Below are 25,193 nucleotides of genomic sequence, written 5' to 3' on the forward strand. Positions count from 1 at the left end.
CCTGGCCTACACACGACACGCACGCACACACACGCGCGAGCAGACACACACACACACACACAAACATACACACACACACACACTGTTGAGAAGGTCAATATGGCATTTTAACCCTTTACGCATGGTCAATTTCTTCAGTAGGCCTTGTCACGGTCTGGTGGGTTATGAGTCTAAGGGGAGTTGAGGATGATGAATGTTCTCTCTGAAGCTGATGACCTGGTGGCAAATCTCATTTTGTTGGTGCTTGCTGCTGTGCCCCGTTCTTGTGGATGCTGATAAAAAAAGGTTATCCATTATACATTGTAATTGTTGGTTAATAAATGTATGGGTCAGGCGGAGTTGCAGCTGCAGTCAAGCCAAGGAAATCTCTGAGTCCCGTCAGGTCATGGAACGTTTATCAGATATTAGGACGGTCTGATGTTCAAAATATAGGACAAAACAAAGTAAATAAATGATGTCCCAATGTCCGTCGCAGGAAGCTGTGAATTGCACAGGAATTTCAGTCAGCCCATCAAGTTCCGGAGATTTGGTCATGGCAACCTCAGAAGCTTCCAAGCAGCTCAATTTGTGGCAGTGCTGTGCCTGATGTATGTGGCAATACCAAGGGTGCAACAGAGAATTACCTTCTCTGAAGTGTATGCAGTATGCTTCAGCTACCCAGTAGACCGAGAGGTAGAAGTATACCGACACAGCCTGCTGCGGTGTGTGTGTGCGTGCGTGTGCTTGTTTGTGCGTGCGTGCGTGTGTGTGTGTGTGTGTGTGTGTGTGTGTGCGCACGTGAGAGTGAGTGGAGATCCAATTTCATGTCTCCCTCTTCAAACCGACAGCATGGCACCTTGTTTGTGAGGATTCACTGTGCATCCGCAAAACATCTCTATACCCGACTTAACATTACAACTGGAGTGCAATCCTTTAAAGAAATAAAATCTGTCTGTTTGTCTATAGAGACGTACTGTTGTCCTGCACAATAAATCTTTACATGTATTTGCCTCTGTTGAGGCATTTTTAAGGATCACAATTATAGTTAATGTTCCTTTAGCCCCAGTTATTAGACGTAAATAAATTGTTCATCATTCTGTTCAATAAACATTTTGAGCAAAACATTGAATACTTAATATTTGCTGCTCGTAACTTCAAAAATGCCTTTCTCGGATTGAAGTAATGAATGTTAGCTCTGGTAGGTCATATTGAGAATTTCTAACGTTTTTCTTGAATGTGAAGCAGGGAGCCCAGAGTATATATTATTCTTTTCAGATGGAGGGAGAAGAGGATGGCATAAAGTTCATGGGAGATGAATAATGATTTGCTTGGTTGTTAGGCATCGACCTTGGCTGCAAATTGTAATTGCAGTAAATTTAGATTTGTGTTGCTTGTGAATAATTAGGGATGCAGCAGTATTGGCATCGGTACAATTGTGTTCTCATGAAATCCTGATGGCAAAAAAACTCTCGGATGCAACCACACCGGATACCACTTTACGACAACATGACTTTAACCTCTCAGCAGTGGAGCAGGTTGAGTGGATGGGGAGCATATCATCGGCGGACAGATGCACACGCATACCTTGGCAATCGCATTATTTTCATATACAATCCCGACACATCAAGTCAATTTAGCAATCGCTAGCGAAGAATGAGGATGCTGCAGAGAGGTATGGACTGGCCATCTGTGACAGTGCTTCACAGCGATCACTGTTCATCTGTCCTCGTGTTTGTTTCCACTTATGAGTGGAGGTCCTCGCCATTGCAGTCACCCCCAGCCAGTGATGGCAATCAACTCTGTAGTGCTCTCATTTATTCATCTCGGGCTGTGTTGGAGAGCCCACACGTTTAGCTGCACTAGCACTCCAGAGTGCTAATAGGAAAACCATTCTGATGGCCACTCAGTGATGATAGTGATTAAGGTAAACACCAGTCCTTCAAACGTGGTCATCAGTGGGCCGGGGAGAAGTGTCCCCGTATGGCTGGTCAGAATGTGGAGAGCTCTGTGACGGCCATTGTTTGGGTTGATTCACCAGATGTGTAATAAAAAACTGCTGCTGTCAAATTCAGTGCTTGCATGGCAAATACATTTGTCTCTCTTTTCAGGTGCAAGCAATATATCCATGGTAATGAATGGTGTTTTAATGGGGGAAAATATCACCATTCACTTTTGACCCATGTCCATAATGGTGCATGGTAAATTAATCAAACTAAAAGATTTCTCGTTAACAAAACAATCCCGTAAGCAAGGCCTTCCCATATCTTCCATCGTGATAGCGATAAAGCTTGGTCTGATTCACAAGTAAACAGGCGTCTTTTTTTATCAAATTTTCCCAGACCCATATTTCTTGAACATCAATCTTAAACTGGGCCCCTCCATGCCTTTGATGGCTTCTCCTCAGTGGTTACATGTGCCAGGAGTACCTCTTTTCCCTGAACCCTTAAAAGAAGATTGAGGCCCAAAAGCATGAAGTATTCAGTGGTCCTATGGGACAAACAGCTTGCTGTGAAGCAAAGTGTTTCTTAGAGCTTTTTGGGGGGGTTTATGTATATATTTCAGTTCCACCGTAATATGCAGTGCCACGCATGCTTCATTGATAATAGAGTCTAGGTGCTGCCTCAAACCTTTTGAGAAAGGCGCCCTTGAGTCATCATCAGATAAAGGTTTCCCTATTGCTGCCCTATAGATCTGTTGTAAACCAAGGCATACAGCACCTTATATTGAGATAAATGGGCTGTGCTTGGAAATGCTTGTTTGTCAGCGAAATATGAACCTCTGCTTGGGCAGGGGGCCATGGTTCAACACCTGAGTAGAGGCCAGTGGATTGGAATGAATGCAGAGGAATATTTCCCAAACGTAGAGCAGCAGACGATCGATGCTAGGAGTTTTTTTGATCTGTGTCCAGTGTGCTGTTCTGTACAGGGAGCAATAGGTGGGAGATAAGATTTATTATTGCCATGGTCTGCTCGGAAGAAGATAGTACTGGCTTTGCAGAAGGAAAAAATGCTTATACCGTTAATAGGGTTAAAATCTTAAAGTGCTGCAATTACTGTCCTCCCTCGTTCACCTTATTTGTATAACTATTCAGTGGGAGCCATTTATCTTGGGTCAATGACTAGCTTATTCATGTCATGCTCTATTTAGAGTAGTATTTGTTGAGTGAACCCATCTCACTCCATTTTATATTATTGTCTGTATGTGAATACAGGTCCCTCAAGGTTTCTGCCATCACACAGACTATGAGTGTACCCTGGTGTAACCACAATACAGCACAGCTCTGTGATATTTATTTGCTGAGTGTGAGTCAATGGGCTCTTGGTTGGCTAACATCGCAGGTATTAAGTTGCTCCTCTCTAAGGGTATAACACTCTCTCTACTATTACGATCCTATATGAGGCTATTCCAACACACGCTCGATGCATCCCAGGCTGCCCAGACAGCGGTGGGACGGTGTTATCGTCTCAGGGGATCATTCCTACTCTAAGGGGAAGTGCGCAGATTCAAATTGCTGCATAGTGTAGTAGCCTGTGGAATCACAGCATACGCTGAAAATGATATCCTGACATGATTTGTTTCGTTTGTTTCATTTAACAAGGTAGAGCACAGGTAGCCTGGGAAGGGGACGATCATTTTCTCTTTGCTCTGTTAGATTATCTGGCCCCGTCCAGCAGACTTCGCCAAGGTTCGGCCAATCATAACCATTTCATAGTTTGGGTCGGATTTGATTCAATTACTGTACAGAGGAGTGCATAGAAGCATTTTTCCGGGAAAAAACAAGATGGCGGCAGTGGATGTGTAATGGTCTGTTGAATTCGCTATTCCCAGTCTTTATATGCCACGTATTACACATATGTTGTTTGTGGATTTAAATGATCATTTTTCATGCAAAGAGAACTACAATTTATTGTGAGGAAGTTGGATAATGTTTGGTTTTGTGTGAGGCCGCTTTGTTAACTACAGCTCTTCGCTGCTCTCAACGAGAATGATATACGTCACCAGTGCCACCACTCTGGTAAAGACATGGTGATTTCTCCAAGGGGAGGATAACGGCATCGAAAGAGGTGATAACCATTTTATGTCGGGGCATGTGGAGAGTTTCAGTTATGACGATGGGGAGATTGTCGGTCTTGTCACATACAAGACTTGTAGTCTTTCTCATTGTGTTTTTTCTCTACCGCCTTTTACTGAACAACGTGAAAAATAATCATTCGTATCCACAAACAACATATGTGTAATCCGGGGCATATAAAGACTGGGACCTGAAAATATTTTGTTCTCTGCATTGAAACCAATTCATATTTTACATTTCATAGGTCCCATGGGGACCACCGGAAGGGGCGGGACTTACGAAATCTATTGGTCGAGCAATATCAGGCTATCACACACCTGTACAGTTTGCCACAATTCCTCATGTCATACTCTCGCCGCGCTTATGCTGCTCATGGTTAGTTTCTCTTCTTGGTTACCGCTACTTGTACTGATTCCACTTCTGCTGCAAATCACCAGAACACACCTATATTTAATATTATGCATTATTGTAATGAAGTTAACTTTATTTTTCGACTAAGCAGACCCATTAATGCTTAGTGACCACTAAGCAGAACTAGGCTATATGACTAATTCACTTGTTCAGCCATGTTAGCTGTTTGCAAGAGTGGCCAACATGGGTTATTTTACTAAAACATTCTACATCATATTATTTAACCCTAGAGCAAGTGTTTTCATGTCTCTTCATTACTGATTTGTGATGGCTAGTGTATTAGGGTCCAGTGGGTGACTAATCTGTTCTGACTATTACCAATTAGAGAACCTAATATACACCAACACAGAATACCAGTCACCATCACCAAGCCTTTGTACGCAGTGAATCCCCCGAGGTAGGATCTAATCTGTGAGCTTGAGCATGTTCCAGCATTCATGCTTTTGATACACACACACACACACACACACACACACACACACACACACACACACACACACACACACACACACACACACACACACACACACACACACACACACACACACACACACACACACACACACACACACAATCATTCCTTTCCCTCATACCTCTTCCACTATTCTTTGTGCCTGGAGCGAACACTGTGATTATGATTAATAAAGAAGGCCTCATTAAAATTACATCACTTTAGGATTCATAATTCATGTCAAAATATGACTGAAGATGGTTAGTGCCACCGAATAAATTAGACTTTTCTTCTATTTTCAAGTCACACGGTATCTCGCCCCTGGTTCATGTCGTAAACTATCCTAAATCCATTCTCTGGTGTTCGGTGTCAGAAATTATGATTACTCCATGGCTTTTTTACTTTGCCGATTCCTGCTCTGTGACAGACACAGTTTAATGACAGATCTTTAAACTGCAATTTCTGTCTATCATTTCCTCTAACCATTTTATGTCAGCATGCTCATTCATTCCTATTCAGAGTTATTATTGCTATATCGCAATAATAACACTCTTACTGCAACTTTGAAGTCTATCCAGGCGTAGCTTTGTATTATATATCATTCAATATTCAGGCCTTTGTTGGTTTTTTATCTAACAACCTTGGTTGTTCATGCATAACCCATACCTGTTGTTCATCTTGCAGTCAAAGTTTTCGTTGTATTCCCTTCAACAGAGGGTTTCTCTGTTAAAGGGAATACAAAGAATAATCTAAGAGTAGAAGCATTGTGTACTGTACAACTTGAATGTGTAGATGCTTACCTATGTGTGGTATATTCAGTTGATTGTCTTTTACACCTATTAAGAAGAATGAATCGCAGCACATTTTATTGATGACGTCAATATCCTTGCCTTTCATGTTCATCCTTCATTTCACAACCTAATTTATATACTGTAGTTCAACATTGTGCACATCCTGCTATATTTCCACTATCTAGCTGGAGCTGAGACTGTGAGACCTCATTAAATCACAACCACTCACTCTAAAGGCCACTCACTCCCACTCCTTGTTCCCCCGCCCACCTCGTCTAAGCCTTTAAGTTGGCAACTTAAAAAGACTTCGGACAGGACAAAGACAGGTCGTTTCTGTCTATTTCCGTTGCCCTTTTTATATCAGTTGCCCCACTACACTGCTGCCTGCCATGCAGGGTGTATAATATTTTTTTTTTTTTTGAATGAGCTAAGCACTTCAATTCCCCCTTATCATTATACTCCTTCTCTCTATACCTTCTCTTTTAAAATAACAGGAACCAAGTCATTAAATCTAACCAAACAAAGAGGGAAACTTTCCTCTACTACTAATACTACAAAGACTACTACTAGGTTATTGTCAACCAATTAATAGGAAAGGTCCACCCTTACTACTTCTCTTTTAGTCTGCACACGCCCAAGCGCGAGGATTCAACTAATAAACTTTGGAAGAGGCAGCACCAACAACAGGAGTCATGCCATTATAAAGTAAACAAATGTCCACCTCTGCTTGACTCCCGTGAAACCCACTCGAGGATCATTGTGCCAGTTGTCACGGTGATCCGAGCGGCTCTGTAGTGAGAAGGGAACGTGGGACGGGATCACGAGACACAAGCATCCCAAAATGATTAAAAGAGCCATTTTGATTGAAGACGCTCTCGGCCCCATCACTGGGGTCCCTTTACAGCGCCGGGCTCTGTGACTCATGCCGAGGAGGGGAGCCTGTCTAAATTCAGCACTCAATTAGAGGGTTATACCGTGCACACACACACACAGGCACACACACATCCGCACATACACACACACATCCGCACATACACACATACACACACACACACACGGCTTCATGCCAATAGCCACTCATCCCACATGAGTCAGTCGCACGTTAAAGGGACACCCTTGCAAGATATCTAGTCAGCTGCTACCCGACCGCCCAGTGTGTCAGCAGCTTCCAGCCCCCAAGAGGGCTTGGAGGAATGTCACCGAACTCTCAGCCACGCACCTTCATCCTCAGCATTTGCTGTCAAAGCACTTTTAGCATTCCTCGCTTTCCCTCTTTTTCCATACGGGAGACAAAGCTGTTGAGCTCAACACGACTGAGAACCCGGAGACCATACAGGAGCTGACTGACATCATTTCACTTATTTCCCGACGCGTCTTCTTGTTTTTCTCCAGTTGCCCTGACCAGTTCCTTCGGGTTTTACTGAGAACAGCCACGTACCACTTAACCTTGGGTTCATCCAGATTGACTTTGAGGTGGCCCCTCCCTGGGTATCCTTTACGTCTTTCAGACTAAAGGTAACCCTGACAACAAGAAGTCTAACAAAGGAACGGAGGAAGGCCAAAGAATCTGTCATTGATGAAGATAAATAGACCACACGGAGGACCCCAACCTTTTCGCTAGTTGGGCTGTTGAATGATAGCACATTCTGTCTGTAGACCAGGGAATAAAAAACATTACAATATGTGACGTAGAACTCCACTATTGTACATACATTCATATAATCAATGAAGAGAGTGTTGGAAGTCTACACAACCAAAGATGAGGGTGAAATTGATATTCTCAAGACATGGTTGTACAGAGTGGGGGGAAAAGCGTTGCTGCTATTGATCATTAAATTCAAAATATACACTAAGAAAAATATTGATTGTAAGCTTGTAGGCTTCATTTAGTTATATAGTACTGAAAAGTTAATGAAACTAAAGTATAGTATAGCATAAAAATAAATAGTCTTTCCCATTCTTTTGGTTAAGTAAATCTGTACTCTGGATGTACTGAGATACTGCCTTTGTCAGATGGTAATAAATATTATCTACATATGAATCACCTGCAAATGTGCCAGCAAAATATTTGTCACACTGACATTCCAAAGAAACAATTCACAGATGGATCGAACAGTCCGTTCGCCTCTGAATCTGAGTGTTGCTGCCGAAGCCAGACACAGACCTCTTGGTAGGTGTGTTGTGGTCTACCAACATCTACGCCCAATGGCACCTTGCACAGGGGGGGAGCGCAAGCTAGCTAGACGCGTTGGCTAGCTGCAGCTATAAGCATGGAGAGCCTTTTTGAAGGTTGCAGCAGTTCCAGTAACATGAAACAAGGTGGATCTCCACCTCTCCGTACCACCACCACTCACACCCAGCGCACATAAAACGGGCCCTTCGTTTTTTGTGTTGAGTCCTCTTTTCCGGTGAATCATATTTCAAAGAAACCTCTCTGTGGACGGGGTAAATCAATAATAGGACTGGGATCTAATTTGACCTGTTTGTACCAAACACAACTCGCCATCCAGGGTTTCCTTTTCCTTTTCCTTCCTGCTCATACAGGGATACATGACAAAAAAACAATGTAGTGTACGTTAGGCACCAAAGCATGATCGATTTAACCTTTTATCACACCAAGAAAATGAGCAGAGTAGTATACATATTTGATTGTGTAGTACAAAATTGACAGTATTATGAAACCCAGACGTGTACTGGCCACAATTTGCTGACAGAAATCTTGCGCTTTCATTAGTGGGGAAAATGGGTCATGCTATCTGTTGTTGCTGTTATGTTATATTGTTATATCATATATCTTGAAATGCACCAGATATATATACTAAAAGCATTCGAAACTTGCGCAAATCAGCACCTTGCAAACAAAAATTACTACGCAGACACTTCAGAACCGTGCAGGCACACATCAACACAGTTGATGTGTGCCTGCACGGTCAACCCAAAACCCAGCTCAGCTGGACAAAATCTTATGGGAAACTGAATTGTTTACTCCTCTATGGGAAGCTAAAGAGTACAAATTGTTCATTGAGTTTGTTTGTGTCAGCTTTCGCTCTGTGATGCACACAGGTGTGCATTCACAATAGTCAATGTGTGCTGCTAATCACCAGAGCAAAAAGTCATGTCTGGCTCTGTTCTGAATGGTTGCACGAGAGCGTAAGCAGCCGCCCGTAGCGGAGCCATGAAAGACACATGGGCGGGATGAGCCATCGCCTCCTGGCCATAACGAGCGGCTGTGTAGTGCACATCTAAGGCAAATCGACAAATGCTTGTTTCCAACGAGCGTGGTGCTCGGTCCATTCTATTAAAGTGCATTCGCCCGGCATGGCAGAGAACTAGTAGAAACGGGAACAAGTCAAAGCCTCATTGATTGACCTTTAATTGTATGGGGAGACATTATCTAACCTTTTTTCTGTGTTTGCTGCTGTTGACAGTTTTTGGAGTGTGTAATAATGTGACGTCATGTGATAAGAAAACGCTCATCCAAACGTTTTTCCACATACTGCTGTTCTGTTACAGCCTCTGATTTGAGACCATATGCCCCGGGCTGGAGATGAGATGAATGTAACCCTGTCGCTAACCTTGTATGCCATCCAAGGCATACAAGGTATGCCTTTGTAGGTAGGTAGGTAGGTAGGTAGGTAGGTAGAGGGGGATTTAGCATCTCTGAAAGATCACTGAGCAGAGAAAAGTTGTGCAAGATCTGCCAACTCTTGCAGACAAAACTAGTAGAGATAACTCACCAAGCCCCAGAGGAGAGCTTGGAACACTTCAAAACTAGGACTCTACTCCCCGCGTTGCATTGACCCTGCAGGCATCAGCAGGTGGTTCATGACAGGTCATGGAGTTCATTTTTGGGGGGGCCTCGCACCCTGGTGGTGGGCCCCGATGGGGGCTCAGGCAGGGCCCTGGCCCGTACTTATGCACTCCCTTGATCTCGCTCCCCCTTGTCTCCCCCGTTGCCGCCGACTGTCTGTGATGTGAGCTTAAGAGGCGTACCGCCTACTAAACGAGGAGACGCTGTGAGTCAGCAGTGCAGTCCTGCTGAGTTCACATCCGCCTGTGGGGCAATGCGCGCACACACACACACACACACACACACACACACACACACACACACACACACACACACACACACACACACACACACACACACACACACACACACACACACACACACACACACACACGCACACACACACTGACTTGGTTCTGCACAGACCTTTGCACAGAAGGTCAGTTATTAGTAGCCCGTGCCCTTCCTCTGCCCACTCTTGATATCCAGAGACGGCACAGTGACATTTGTGCAATGTCAAAAATAATTCCTCCATGTGAGGTTTAAGACGGACTGGCACTGGATTCCTTCGACAAGCTGGGGATTTATTTTCTTATCCAGTGCGCAACAACAACAACAACAGATTAGCCCTTCTGCGCAACGCAAACCTTCTGAAGGCAACGTGCCAATACACAAACCTATGGCTGGCTTACGCAATGAAATAATGACTGTTTCGAGCCATTATGAAGGAATATCGAGTGAAAATTACTTGAAACTTGAACATTACCCGTGGGGGGGAAAAGCAAGACTTTAAGCAGGACTGTGAATATATTTAATTGCAAAATACGGGTACAAATAAAGTAACCTGAACTTGGAGAAAACCAAATCTAATCATGTTTCTGCAGATGTGCACTGCACACCTTGCTCTGATACTCCTGGTAGTTGTGGGGTAAACACAACATCAATTAATTAAATTAAAATACCAAATGCTCTTTGAGCCAAGCCAAGAATCCAATTCCGTCAATGCCGTAGCCAGAATACATTTAAGAAAAACTCGACATATAATGATGCAAAACATGTATCTCCAAGTCTCCTTTTTTTTGGGGAAAAACCAGTGTACATCTTCAAGTACTATTATTGATTGGGGGACACATTGATTCTGCCCCAGCAGATGGCATTATGTTGGTTCATCTTGCATGAGCATCCTTTCTTAAGAGAAGATATGATGAAGATAACCCTAGCATAAAACTGTCCTTGGACATTAACATGAAAAAAGAAAAAAAAACTATCCACATGACAAGTTACTTTAACCAACCAAGCTTGACTGGAGTAATAATCCAGGAAAGAGGAACACAAATAAAAGGTTACAAATAAATGTATTTATTTATTATAAAACTATTTATTCCCATTATCTCAAATGCTAAGCATTGAAGTACATCTTTGAGCAACGTGTAACCTACCATCTGTGTGTTTCAGCACATTGAACATTCAATGATATATCTTCACCCAAATCCAGGTGCTGCCACATATTTGATTTACTTTTATTAACCATTCCTTTCCAGATGGTTGAAAAAACATTGATGACTGAATGTTGCGGACTACTTCCAAAGAGTTATAGGTCCTATTTGCCATTCGCTTAATCTGTCGGTAAAGTGAAAGCGATTAAACTGGGGATATTCTGCCTTTCTTTGCATTCAACCCATCATAATCTCCAGAGGGCTGTTATCATACTGCAAATAAAATAAACAGCCATCTCTCAAAAACACATGATTCTCTTTCTCCCTCTTCCCTTCTTCTCCCCCCTTTGCAGTAACCTTTGACCACTTCCAGATATTGCGAGCCATCGGGAAGGGGAGTTTTGGCAAGGTAATGTAGAAGAATTTCCCTTTCTCTTTGTGTTTGTGTGCTTCTGACTTTCTGTAATTTCTCTGGACCTTTGATGGCTCTCTCACTGCAATTAGCCGCATAGAGAAGACAGCGCCTGGGCTCCGTCAAGACACAGCGAAGGAGTGGGTAAACTGGGCCGCGAGTAATTACCGCTCGGCTCCCATCTCACACTGGGAGATGGAGGCTCTCGCCTTAATCACCCCCACCACCCTCTCACTTAATGATGTTAACTAGTGCTTATTTAAAGAAGAGCAACAACTATTTCTCTAATAATGGAGAGGGCTATGGAGTAGCCTTTTGCTTCTTCACAGCATCTAAGGAGGGATGGCGGCCTCTTCTTTCCCCGTTTTGATTACAGAGTAGCGATGAGCCTCCACACGTCACTGTGAGCAGTGTCTTAAAATATCACCATGTGGTTCTGCATATTCTTGTGTGCGTGTGTTTGTATGTGTGTTTGCGTGTGTTTGGGGTGGCTGATGATAATAATTTGTCATAAAGCAAATTGTTCAAGCAAATTAGTCTTGTTTCAAGGGCCATTATAATCATTTCAGACTACTGTTTATTATTTAGTTAGTTACTTGGTGGAGATGGGATTTGATAATTGACCTTTTAGATGACTATTTTCAATTAAATTGGAGTGCTTGTGCACTATGCAGACATGCTTGCATGTGTGTGTGTGTGTGTGTGTGTGTGTGTGTGTGTGTGTGTGTGTGTGTGTGTGTGTGTACGTGCACGGTCACACGCTGTAGGCTCCCAAACGTGCACATCGGCAGTTAAATTCTCAAGCTTCATGACTGATATTAATTCATTACACTTCTGCTTGTAAGCCAATTTACTTTCACTTTGCTACAATCTCATACAAAACACTTGCCTCTTTCATACAGCAATCCCTCCCCAGTCACTGGGATTTGCATTTGAATATGCAAATGAATGCGTTGCTGCATTTCCCCCAAGGCGGCTGTCACACGCTTGATGATGCTGAAGGTAGGCTGCAGTACGCTAGTAGCTTACCCACTGAGCGGTAGCTTCATCAACATGGAGCAGGGCTATATTCAAAGGCTCAAACTCCCTAGCCTGTTTTGGAGCTAAAGAACTGTGCTTTTGTTTCACCAAGAATTCCCTATGTTGTCAGAATCTCGTATCGTCAAGGAAATAAAGGGAAAGACTCAAATCTAATAAATGTATTTTACTGATGTTTCAGATCAGGAATAGCAACCATTTTATTCTACATTTCAAAGTTGTTGTCAAGTCTAGATAAATGATGCATGGGCATGCAGGGAGGGACCTAACCAAACATATGCAACTTGCATCAAACATTGGCACGCACACACACACACACACACACACACACACACACACACACACACACACACACACACAAACCGTCACTCAGATTAATGCTATACAGTGTTGCCGATGGACGATACCCAAGTATTTAATCAAATTAGGGTCAAAGGTATGGTAGCTGTGTAACACCTTTTGTGAATGTGTGAAAACAATTTGTGTGAATACATTAAAATGTGTGAATGTGCAAAATATATTTGAACGAATAGAGTAATTTGCTACCCTGAAAATCCAGAGTTCTCGCGAGACCACAATTTGAATTTGCTCAGCGAGTCACTCTGGGAAAGAGTAATATACTCATTCCCCGATTCCCCTGGATCCGAACATTAAAGGGGACATATCATACCACCAGGTGTGAGTGTGATTAGCCATTACAAGCAGGTTTGAAAATGTGCAGCATTGTGACATCACAGGTGGGCGTGTCCACCTAGATGTGTGCTGGATAGATCAGTCTACCAGCCTACCCAGTGGACTGTAGCAAACGTTGCTCATCTATCCGTCACACATCTAGGTGGACACGCCCACCTGTGTTGTCACAATGCTGCACATTTTGAAAACAGCTTGTAATGGCTAATCACATTCACACCTGGTGGTATGATATGTCCCCTTTAACCAATCACATCGGTGTATCTGATAAAGGCGGGCAAGAAGCAAGCTAAACGGATGACAACAGCGCTGCTACGGAATCATTCAATGATTCCATTTTTTTTTATTCATTTATCGGCCATTATAAATGCCGATACCGAATAGTTTAAAAAATGCCTAATATCGGCCGATAATATCGGCCTGCCGATATATCGGTCGGGCTCTAATTTGTATGTATATTAATGCATTGTTTTTTCATCATATTATATATAATTTATATTTATATATACCTATCGATATTATATATAGTTTATTATATATATTTTCTAACCACTGTATAGTGTATACTACTAACCCTCTATGGATAGGATATGATTGCTATCATTTTTGTATGGCCCTTCATGAACATATGCACACAGCATCTAGCTCTGTAACCACTAATAGCACCTGATCTTATTAAAGGCTTCTCTTACGATGACAACAATGTAGTAATTGTCAGTCACTTCGGATAAAAGCCTCTGCTAAATGACAAAAAGGCAATGTCAATAAATGCAGACACACTTTTATTATCTTATTTGACAAAAAAAGAACAGGAATAAAAAACATTTGTTTATTAAGCAGGCTTAATTTAGTGAAATAATATATTTAGATAGTAAAGTCATAAAATTACCAACTTGTATTTCTGGCTGACATGGACGGGGGTATCAGGTTGGCTATTATTGCTAATCTCCTTTTAACGGCATGTTAATTTTTCGGCAACATAACGCTAACATCACCACTCTAGCTCGTTCTTGTTACCATTGCGGGACAAACGTTCTCTTAGTAGTGAGCTAAACTAATCAGTACAAGTATGTTAGATTCAGAAACTGAACCTCCATGTTCAACCTCCTAGAGACCCATATATCAATGTTTGGTTCTCAAGAGATATTTCAGTTATAATTAGACTATTTATCAGGAGTTCATCTGATCTTATTCATGAATGATCATATTCGAGTGTCCAGGCCCCAGGCGAGCAGAATGCATTATAAAAAGGCGCCCCACTAGCACTGTGATTGCTGAAATGATCTGCCTCATTGGCTAGTCAAATTAAATGTTAATCTGAGCATCCCCATTGCCTATTCAGGCGGAAGGGTTAAATGTGGAACAAACTTTTTGTACCCATAGATTTGCATCGTAGCAAAGTGTCAAATGTGGGACAAAGGTTTTGTACCTGTAGGTTTGGTTTATACTCATAGATTTGATTAATTGCTATAAACTTCACACATACAATTGAGTTCTTTGAGAATATTATTTACCCACAAACAGTAAGATGTGTAGCTGCAAACCTTTTGATGTGTAACTGGAAATCTGTTTCTGTAGGTGCAATCCATTGATGTGTAACTGCAAATTAAATGTCACACAAAATGTTTTCACCCATTCCCATATGGTGTTCCACAGCTTCAATATTTTCAACCCTAATTTGTTTCCATACCAAAGCTGCACAGGAAAGCAGAAACCGACTTGACCGTGGTGTGAAGAGATGAATACATGCAAGTTGTTTAATGCATAAACAATATGTTAAATAATTCAAAACAAATGTCCAGGGGAGAGATTAGCTGCAGTCGGTGGGTTACAGCAGACAGCAGTGCGTGTATAACCACAGTGCAACCTTTGCAGTCATCTCTCCACATGCAGACGTGCCATGGGAGTCCAACATGGAGTCGGTCCTCCACAAAGACAGAGGTCATCTCTTATGCCTTTCTCAAAAACCATGGGTTGCCTCGCTGGGTTGCCACAGCTCCTGAATACTGAATACTCATCTGCATGTAATCATGTATTGTGTGTGGCTGTGTGTGTGTTATGTTACAAGCATATGAGAGAGAGAGAGAGAGAGAGAGAGAGAGAGAGAGAGAGAGAGAGAGAGAGAGAGAGAGAGAGAGAGAGAGAGAGAGAGAGAGAGAGAGAGAGAGAGAGAGAGAGAGAGAGAGAGAGAGAGAGAGAGAGAGAGAGAGAGAGAGAGAGAGAGAGAGAGAGAGAGAGAGAGAGAGAGAGAGACCCTCTCCCTGCTGTGTGGATGTACTTCATATTCTGTTGGCACACACAGACAAAATGGTCTGAGAATGTGCATTTGTGGAAGTGAACATGAAGGAGGGGTGTGAGGACGGCCTCTCTCCCGACAGGCGGTCACAGTGGCAGGCTGGAGATGACAGTGAGAGAGCATGTCTTGGCAGGGGTCTGTTGCTGTTTGTGGGAGGCACAAAATACTCATTTGTGTTAACGATACATTTGAGAAACTGTTGCCTGTTTTTCCCTCTATGTCCTGCTGTTCTTCTCTTTCTCCTCTTTGCAGTATTTTGTATTGTCTTGCCATGACTACTACTTCTACTACAACTACTACTACTACTCTCTCGCTCTCTCTGTCTCTTTGTCTCTGTTTCTTTATCCTTCTCTCTCAGAATGGCCCCCTAGGCTTGTGATGCATTTGTGGTTTTTGGAGTTAAAGTTTAGGATGGTTGAGCCATATATAATGACAGACTAAATATAATTAACGGCTCTCTCTCCCTCTCTTTCTCTCCCTCTCTCTCTCTCTGAGCAATTTGTCTCTGGATGGTTATCTACCTGCCAATCAGTCTCATGTTAAAGTTCAGCCGTCCCTTTCCTCTCCTCTCGCTGTCTCTCTCTGCCACCTCCGCCTTCCTCTGACGCCGTATGCTGTTGTTCCACAGGGTATATTAAGCCCCTGGAGAATGGCTTGATAAGGCGTGTGTGTGTGTGTGTGTGTGTGTGTGTGTGTGTGTGTGTGTGTGTGTGTGTGTGTGTGTGTGTGTGTGTGTGTGTGTGTGTGTGTGTGTGTGTGTGTGTGTGTGTGTGTGTGTGTGTGTGTGTGAGCCTGGCAGGTTCCCACCATTATCGTAAGCCAGTGACACTCGTCAAGCCTGTGGGAGACACAGCGACAGTTCCTTTATGGCAATAGATGGATGAATGGAAAGGTGGATGGTTAGAAGGATGGAAAGATTAATGGACGGACAGACAGACTGACGTTATTATCACTTGTGTGTACAGGGTTGGCCTCAATGTGTCTAAATAGCGTTCGGTGAGATAGTGACCAATGCCTCAGAGCGGGTTTAGATGCATCACAACTTATTTCAATGGCATTCAAAGATCATAGTAATCTTTATACAGTCTTCCAGAAACGCATGCCTTGGTGAGCCAAGCAATATACCAAATCCCTAGGCTGCATTGGAGAAAATAATCTAGAGAGAACAATTGATCATCTAGAAAAGGGACCGTTTATTGTTATAGTCTCTGGTTTATTTTGAACCATTGCAAGCTTGGTCTGTGGGGTATTTTTTGTCCCAAGTGACAAAGAACGGTGGTGTCTTTTCGTTCAGAGTATTGCATCCTGCCTTTTCAGAAATGCAGAGGTGTACACAGAGATTGATAGAAAGACACATATTTTTTACGTAGAGAAAGATGCATGCATAGATGCTGTATGATACATAGTATTTAAATGGATACAGAGAACAGCGTAGATTATATATATATATATATAGATATAGATATAGATATAGATATATATAGATAGATATAGAGATAGAGATAGATATAGAGATAGAGATATATATATATATATATATATATATATTAGGGCCCGACCGATTTATCGGCCTGCCGATTTAATCGGCCGATTATAGCCTTTTTGAAAATAATCGGCATCGGCCAAAAAGACGCCGATTACAACCGATTATTTATTTTTTATTTTTTTATTTATTTATTTTTTATAAATGTTATTGCGATTAGTATCCTGCAGATTGCGCTCCTACTCGCCTTGCTAACTAACAACTTTAGCTGGAGTAAAAAAGAGGAGATTGAATTTTACCGTACAACATGAAAGCACGCTCGCTCAGGCAGCTGCGCGCTCACCTCACCAATGTACACAAGACGCGTTGTTTGAGCATGTTGTGCCTGTTTTTCTTAAGGTCCCAGGCCATGTTAATTTGTTATACTGTAGACCAGGCCTATTCAACTAGCGGCCCGTGGGCCAAATGCGGCCCCTCTTAATTTTTTTCTGGCCCGCAAGAGGTTGCATGCAAAAAATAAATAAAATAAAGGAGAAACATAGTTGCATGCAAATCAGGTTTCTGTGTGTAGCCGGTGATACTAGCCAGTATCAGTACCCCACAATCAGGAACTGGCATCACTTATTCTGACAATGTTTGGCTCAACCGATACGTCTAGCTTTTCTCATATGAATGCCATCAGATCAAGGGCACGTTGCTCGATGACCTATGAGAAGCTGCATGAGTGTCTCAGGATGAGCCAAACTAGGCAAACAAGGCAGTGCAATCTTTCTCACTGACTCACTGGCTCAAAATGTCTCATGTGTACAGTAGTTTTGTGATGATTCAAACAACATTGTGGAATTCTAAATACGTGTCCAAAATATGTGAGAACTAAATCTTTTATAATGATACGATTAAAAGTGAAGAAGGAAGGAATGCGTCCGACAAGTTTATTCCATGTAATAGTACTATATATATTAAGTTAACACTACTTTAAGTACGATTTATTTTTAGCGATTCATTGACGTAGTTTTACCGTGTGGCCCATGAACCCCCAGTGGTTTTCCTTTTCGGCCCACTTGTTAAGGAGGTTGAATAGCCCTGCTGTAGACTCTAACGGTGAGACCATACTGCTCAGCACGCACGTGTTAGTCACTGCTCACGAGCGCAGCACATTGGGAGTTAGTTATTTATTTTACATTTTACATTACACTCATTTTTGACTGTAAATGTATTTTAAAACACTCAAAGGTTCTGCATTCAATTCACATAATCGTCAAAAGTGTTTAAAGTATATTTAAGGTATCAAAAACTACGTTTTATATTTTATTTTTTTTATTTATTTTTTTAATCGGCCGATTAAATCGTAATCGTAATTTTTCTCTGAAAATAATCGGCATCGGCACTCTAAAATCAATATCGGTCGGGCCCTAATATATATATATATATATATATATATATATATATATATATATATAGAGATAGAGATAGACATAATTATAGAGATGTTTATATGTATACAAAGATATGAAAAACGTCACTTCTGAATTCCTCCCATTATTGTTATGTGGTTTATGTCATATACTGTATACTAAGCGGACAAGTGTTTAAGACCGTTTGCATCTGCTTTGTGTTGTAAGGCGATCTTAGGGACTTATGTGGCTGACATTATTGTTGCCTGAAAAGCACCAACTATTTCATCATGAACCTGGAGGCAGAGGGGACATTTTAGAAGTGAAAATGATAATGAGTTCGGCGGACGACCCTGCCACATGCCACCAATGTGGCTTAACTGTGCTTCTTTCGACACCAGGCAACAGGTAGATGTTCTTTAAAGCCGTTTATTTGAGAGATGGCAAGATTTTAATATGCCAAGCATGTGGTGAATATGGACATGTCCAAGCTCTACGCTTAGGGCCTATGAAATCGGCTTGTAGGACAGTAAAATTGTTCCCAGCAATAACTTTGATGATCAAACCATGTTAAAGGTATAATGTAATCTAGTCCACATGCAAAAATGTCTCTGCCATGCAGGGCTCCGTGGAGAATGAATCAAATGAGGCGTAGAGGAGCTGATTTTCTCAAAGCCTTTTCTGTTTGATTGATAACAGCGATAGGCCTGGAATGATACCGGGCGCCTCCTACTGATGTGGAGAGTTCAAGCAGGTGTCATCATCCAGTCCCAGGCCAAGTCCCAGGCCAAGTCCCAGGCCAAGTCCCAGGCCAAGTCCCAGGCCAAGTCCCAGGCCAAGTCCCAGGCCAAGTCCCAGGCCAAGTCCCAGGCCAAGTCCCAGGCCAAGTCCCAGGCCAAGTCCCAGGCCAAGTCCCAGGCCAAGTCATGTGTCTGTGGTGCCTTGTGGGCTGAACAACGTTGCCACATAGCAGCACTTCAAAGACCAAAACCCCCTCAGGATCTTTTTTCATGCGTTGTAAGGATAGTTTAAATTCAACAGATTTGAGCTATCCATATCAGGAGGGAATTATAAAAAGTCTTCATGTCACTTTGGGATAATAGCTGAATACCCATAACGCATTAGTATTAGCATTACAACAGTACTTAAGGACATAAGGGGGGGTTTCTTCCAATGTCGTTTGGACGGCTGTTGGCCAGAGGGACACATCAGAAGGATGGAGCTGCTGGGCTTTTCTTGTGTGTCACTTGTTTAGCTCCTGTTGAGTTGTCATGTGAAGCACGTTCTAACGTTCGTTTGGAAGTGCAACACAAAAAACGATATGATGAAATATTATCGTATCCATTATTAATCCTGAAGTCAATCTACCATGTGGATGGTCGATTTAAACCCAAGAGTGGTTTTGAGTGTTTGTATGGTTTAATTTGTATTTGTTTGGTGTTCTTAGTAGATTTATATTGGTTGAACAAAAATATCAGGCGGAGTTCTATTGGAATTTCAACGATAAAGGGCCGATAGTCTCTAGCATATAAATAACCACATAATTTGCTGGCCTAATACCACTAGATGACATCAAAACAATTAGGGTTCTCCCAAGATAATGTCACGGTAGGACCACCCAGCTCCTTTTCAGCACCACTTGTTATGTGATGCCCTGCACAGAACCCCTGCCTCCCGACCCGACCCTGTTTCAGGTTGCTCTGCTCTGAGGCGCGGGTTCTCAATGGCCGACCATGCCTTCATGGTGCGTCACGGAGCTGGCACAAGTAGTGGCTCCCAGCCGCTTGTAAACTACAGTTTTTCCGCCACCCTGACGGCAGCAGACGCTGGCCCGAGCTCAAGACATCCAGAGGAATGAACCCAATAAAGAGAGCAAATTACTCCTGCTCTCCGCCGATGACATGTTCATTCGAGCCTGAAAAGTGTGTTTGCCTCGTTCGCCTCAGTCACCCTTTTTTCCACACAGCCTCCCCACCAGTTAGTGCCAACCAGTGTAGCCGAAGTGTGTGTGTGTGTGTGTGTGTGTGTGTGTGTGTGTGTGTGTGTGTGTGTGTGTGTGTGTGTGTGTGTGTGTGTGTGTGTGTGTGTGTGTGTGTGTGTGTGTGTGTGTGTGTGTGTGTGTGTGTGTGTGTTCGTTCAGATATGCATGGAGTTTTTCACTTGCACTCCATTTCAATCACTGGCCAACCATGTTACACTATCACGCTTGCTCTCTCACACAAACACACCCACACATACAAGTTGAATTGAACAAAGTGATGGATGTCAGTGTTTATATTTCCATTTTGGTGCAGACAAAATGCGTAATGTTACAAAGTACCCCTCTCGCCCTCTCACTCTTTCCCTCAGGCTGTGGTCCTCTATCTTGTCTGTCCATGTGTCTGAGCCAGAGGCTTCTTCTGATCCACTTGGCTTTTACCTGACCTAGAAAACACACACACACACACACACACACACACACACACACACACACACACACACACACACACACACACACACACACACACAGTCATCTTGCAGTGTCCTGACTAAGTCCACTAAATGTAACATCCATGGTCCGTTTTTAAGCTCCCATCTCCTGCTCTGTGGTAGTCCCAGTAGCAGCAGCAGCAGGCCTGGTGACAACAATTGATAGGGCCGCTAACTATAGAAGAGCGGCTTGGCAGGAGTGGAGGAGGAGGAGAAGAGGGAAACCACACTGGATGCGCATCTGGAACAGGGGAACCGGTAGCAGAGCCTTATTAACGTACCAGGGATCCCACGGAGGCTTGAGCAACATGAAAGCCTTTTGATGCTGCATGATATAATGACATGTACAGTTAAAAAGCCTTCTCAACGGGATTCTGAGCAGAGGTTAATAGTATGGCGTCATTCAAGCAAATACCCGATCCCAGTCCAAGGGATGAGACTGTGGGTGGGAGTTAGAGAATATTACGGTCGGATGGGTAGAGGTTTAAATACGATCCCCATGACGACCGGTTGGATTTTGCATGTGTGTGTGTTTGTGTGTGAGAGAGGAAGATGATGTTTGCTACCAATGAAATCCCCTCGTTCATGAACTTAATAATTTATGAGGAGTGTTGAATTTATGTTTATTAAAAAACATCATAAAACGAATACTGCCTTGAATTCTGAAACATTGAAATCGGATTTTGGGTTCCATGATGTAATGGAATATAATATAATATAATTTAAAATCGAAATATCATGTGAGAATGTCAGATGTTTACATTTGTATATCCTCATTTCCTTGCCACATGACCTCGCCTCCCCAATCGTATTTCCCGTCCCTCATTTCCTCTCTCATATTAAGGGATACAGGGCTAAATAAATAACAAATAAAAACCTTTAAAAGGAACCGTCTTATCTTTGAACCCTTCATTCATAGCCGGGAAATGATTTCCACAGTGGCAGGTGATTCAAATTCAATTTGAATAAAATTGAAAGAATCCCCCGTGCTCAATTAGACTGCTGAAAGATGCATAACCCAAGGGGTCAGCCGAGACCGCCGCCGCCCCGGGAAGAAACTCATTACTTTCCTCCTGTTTTATCCCATTGACTTTTGAAGGTAAAAAAGTGATAAAATGGTATTGTATTTCTGTCTTCTGTAAACTTGCACGACTGCATATAATGTTTCTTGCCATTTACTTTATCATCAAATTTGGAAGGAAGGATTAGCGTAGCCACCTTCAAATAAAAGAACAAATCAGAAGATGGATGGTGGTTGCCTTTGCCCACTGACAGTGGCGCTGCCCTTGGCATTAGCATGCGGTCACCTTCAGAGTCTCAGTGGCGGGCCGCGTCCATCAGGGATGAATAAACCAGGGTCAGAGCGGGACGGGTCACACCGTCAGAGAGGTCACACCGGATCAGGGGCATTTTCTTTCCTCGTTTATTTTTTTTTACATTTCAATTTAAACTCCAGGGGAGCTGAATTAATATTTTATTTGAATCCTTAATGGGGCCAGGATAGTTGTGGTTGGTATGGTTAGGGTGCTCCCAGGGTTAAGGGTTCTGAGGTTTGACCCCCAATGGGTTTAGGGTCTAGCGGTATAAGCATACTTTATTTTAATGATGTCAACATTTTTACTTTAAGTCTCTTTCTATAAGAAGTATGGATGGTAAAAGTTAAGATGAATAAATAATGCGTAATTGTAAAAACCTTTGTTCAAAAGCTATTGTTATGCTCATCATTATTCACGAATCACCAGTATTTAATGTTCAATTATTATCATACTTCATGTAATTATTCCCCATAATCCTTGAGACCAGTGCTCTCTCTCTGTCTCTTTCACTCATTCACTCTCTCACTCACTCACACACTCTCTCTCTCATTAGACTGCATGGATGTACATCTGTAATGCCCTCCTCGCCCCTTGCCTCTCCCCTCTAGAGGCTGAACTAATTCCATGTGTCAGTCCTGCTACGGCCCCACTCTCCCGCTTCCGGATCCAATTAAGGAGATATTCCACCGTCAACCAGCCGGTAGCCAAGGTGTGTTTTCCGCCTGCCGACTGCCAGCACTGACGCGCATTTGCTGGGGGATGGTGGTGGAGGGGGTATGTTAGGATTCGGCCTGAAGATAAAGGGATGTGGTGATTAGATTACCCTTGTCTTTTTTAACCCGGGTTCATCTACAGTGAGTGTCACACGAGGATCCGTCATTGTTGTGGCTGCGTAGGTTTCTGTCAGAAGACACCGCACCTAATGAGGGCTCTTCAGTAGACTGCGTTTCTCTTTGTTGTTTCCTCACGACACGGTCGATGACAGGCGTACAGGATGTTTTCTTGCGTTGCCTCTACACTTTCATTAGGGCCATTGTCCATTTCTCTTTTGTAATAATCACTTGTATCCAAACGGGCTACGAACAAACCAAGACCAGAAAGCTCCATAGAGTTCCCCCAGCTGACACACGGCCCAGCAGTGGCCCCGGGCTCCAGGTGGGTGGGGACCAGCGGACGGCCTCACCTGAGGCCCCGTGCCGGCCACACTCAGGTTCACACATCCACGCTTCATTGCTCCTTTGAGCCTGTGCACATCAAATACCTCCCCACCTCTTACGCCATCAGCCATCAGCCAGATCAATACATCTGGGTGTGTGTGTGTGTGTGTGTGTGTGTGTGTGTGTGTGTGTGTGTGTGTGTGTGTGTGTGTGTGTGTGTGTGTGTGTGTGTGTGTGTGTGTGTGTGTGTGTGTGTGTGTGTGTGTGTGTGTGTGTCCTTGGGAAAATCTTTGTGTGTGTGTATTTATGAAGCAAGTACATGCCATTTAGTGTTTGTGTCTCTCAGTGTGTGTGTGTGTGTGTGTGTGTGCATGCGGTTGTGGCTACCTCTAAAAGGTCTCTTTACGGGAGATAAACAGGTGCCATGGGCAGCTGGTAGTGGGAGATTACAGCCAACCTGGTGACAGAATCTCACCCCTGGCCAGAACTCACTCTCTGCCTCCCTGACACACACACACACACACACACACACACACACACACACACACACATACACACATACACACATACACACATACATACATACATACATACATACATACATACATACATACATACATACACACACACACACACACACAGACAGACAGTCCTGGCCAGACACTATAGGTTTTGGGGACAGCACCCAGTGAGTTCCAGCACTATGAAAAGGTCCTTTTCTGTTATGAAGATTAGTTTATGACATTACCATATGAATGCATTGTGCTGCCAGACTTCTCGGCTTCTCGGTTTATTTTAATGAATTCATTCATGTACTTGTTATTTTAATCCATGGAGGACTGACACCTGATAAGCTTATGAATTCATCGTTATTGCAATATCTTTCTTCTGATTGGCCGATGACGAGTCAGATAAGGTCACCTCCCATGCAAACTACAGGCACCTGAACGGCTTCCACCAGGGGACCTGGGATGAGTGCTGGTCTCTAACTCAATGTTATCCTTTCATGTCTTGACGGGTCGTTTTTCTGGCTAGATATTTAATCCTTCATATGTTTGATATGTCGCGATACTTCATATTTATAGTGAAAATGAATTACGATCAGAACTACGGAAAAACCCAAGGTTTGATACCATTGACTTCTATTTACTGACCCCCAGACTGACTGAACGGCGTTGTAAAGCGATACGCATAAATTGAGGAGAAGCAGATACAGAAAAAAACTAGGGCTAATAACAGGGGATTACATGTAAAAGGTAACCGTGCCCGAGGATGATGGTCTGAATGTCTTAGTATCCTGGGATGCATTGGATTCATTTGGAACACTCTCTGTTCCGACCATCAGTAGGTATGGTGATTCCGTTCTATTAGCTATTGCAGCTGCCCTCCTGGGGCGTTCATGGTGTTAAATGGAATTTCCCATTGCCTCTCACTGAGAGGAGAAGATAAAGGTGAGAAGATAAAACGCCCCTCAAAGTGCATAAATTCCATAGAAGCTTGACTATATTGCGTCTCTATGGGTAATCAAATTAATTTATCCACAGTTGTGGTAAATTATCGATCATGGCATTGAATTGCCTATCTTCAGTATGGATTTATGAATAGAGCTGAATAAATTCGAGAAGTATCCTTACAGACTGTTCATGAGGAGTTGGTGAATACGGCATTAGTTATTCTCAGCTTCTGCCTCAGGCACCTTGGAACACCTTGGGTGACTTTATCACTCTTATCCATCACTCTATCCAACGATCTCTCTCTCTCTCTCTCTCTCTCTCTCTCTCTCTCTCTCTCTCTCTCTCTCTCTCTCTCTCTCTCTCTCTCTCTCTCTCTCTCTCTCTCTCTCTCTCTCTCTCTCTCTCTCTCTCTCTCTCTCTCTCTCTCTCTCTCTCTCGTAGTAGTACAGGTATCCAGGTTCTCTCTCATGCTCCCCGTACTCATTGGTTCGCCGTCTGTGCCAGAATTTCTGTTCTTATTTTTTCTCTTAAGTTTTATTCAACTTCTAGCGCAG

At 42.9% G+C, this 25,193-nt stretch overlaps 1 protein-coding gene across 1 annotated transcript in view; it reads left to right on the forward strand.

Annotated features, from left to right (window-relative positions):
• Positions 1 to 25,193, forward strand: part of LOC132472973 (serine/threonine-protein kinase 32C-like) — a 63,848-nt gene that overhangs the window by 8,814 nt on the left and 29,841 nt on the right. Inside the window, exon 2 of the mRNA XM_060072871.1 lies at positions 11,284 to 11,339. Within this exon, the coding sequence (XP_059928854.1) occupies positions 11,284 to 11,339 (56 nt within the window). The remainder of the gene's footprint in view (positions 1 to 11,283; positions 11,340 to 25,193) is intronic.

This window comes from Gadus macrocephalus, chromosome 15, assembly GCF_031168955.1.
Source record: "Gadus macrocephalus chromosome 15, ASM3116895v1".
NCBI classification, from domain to species: Eukaryota; Metazoa; Chordata; class Actinopteri; order Gadiformes; family Gadidae; genus Gadus; species Gadus macrocephalus.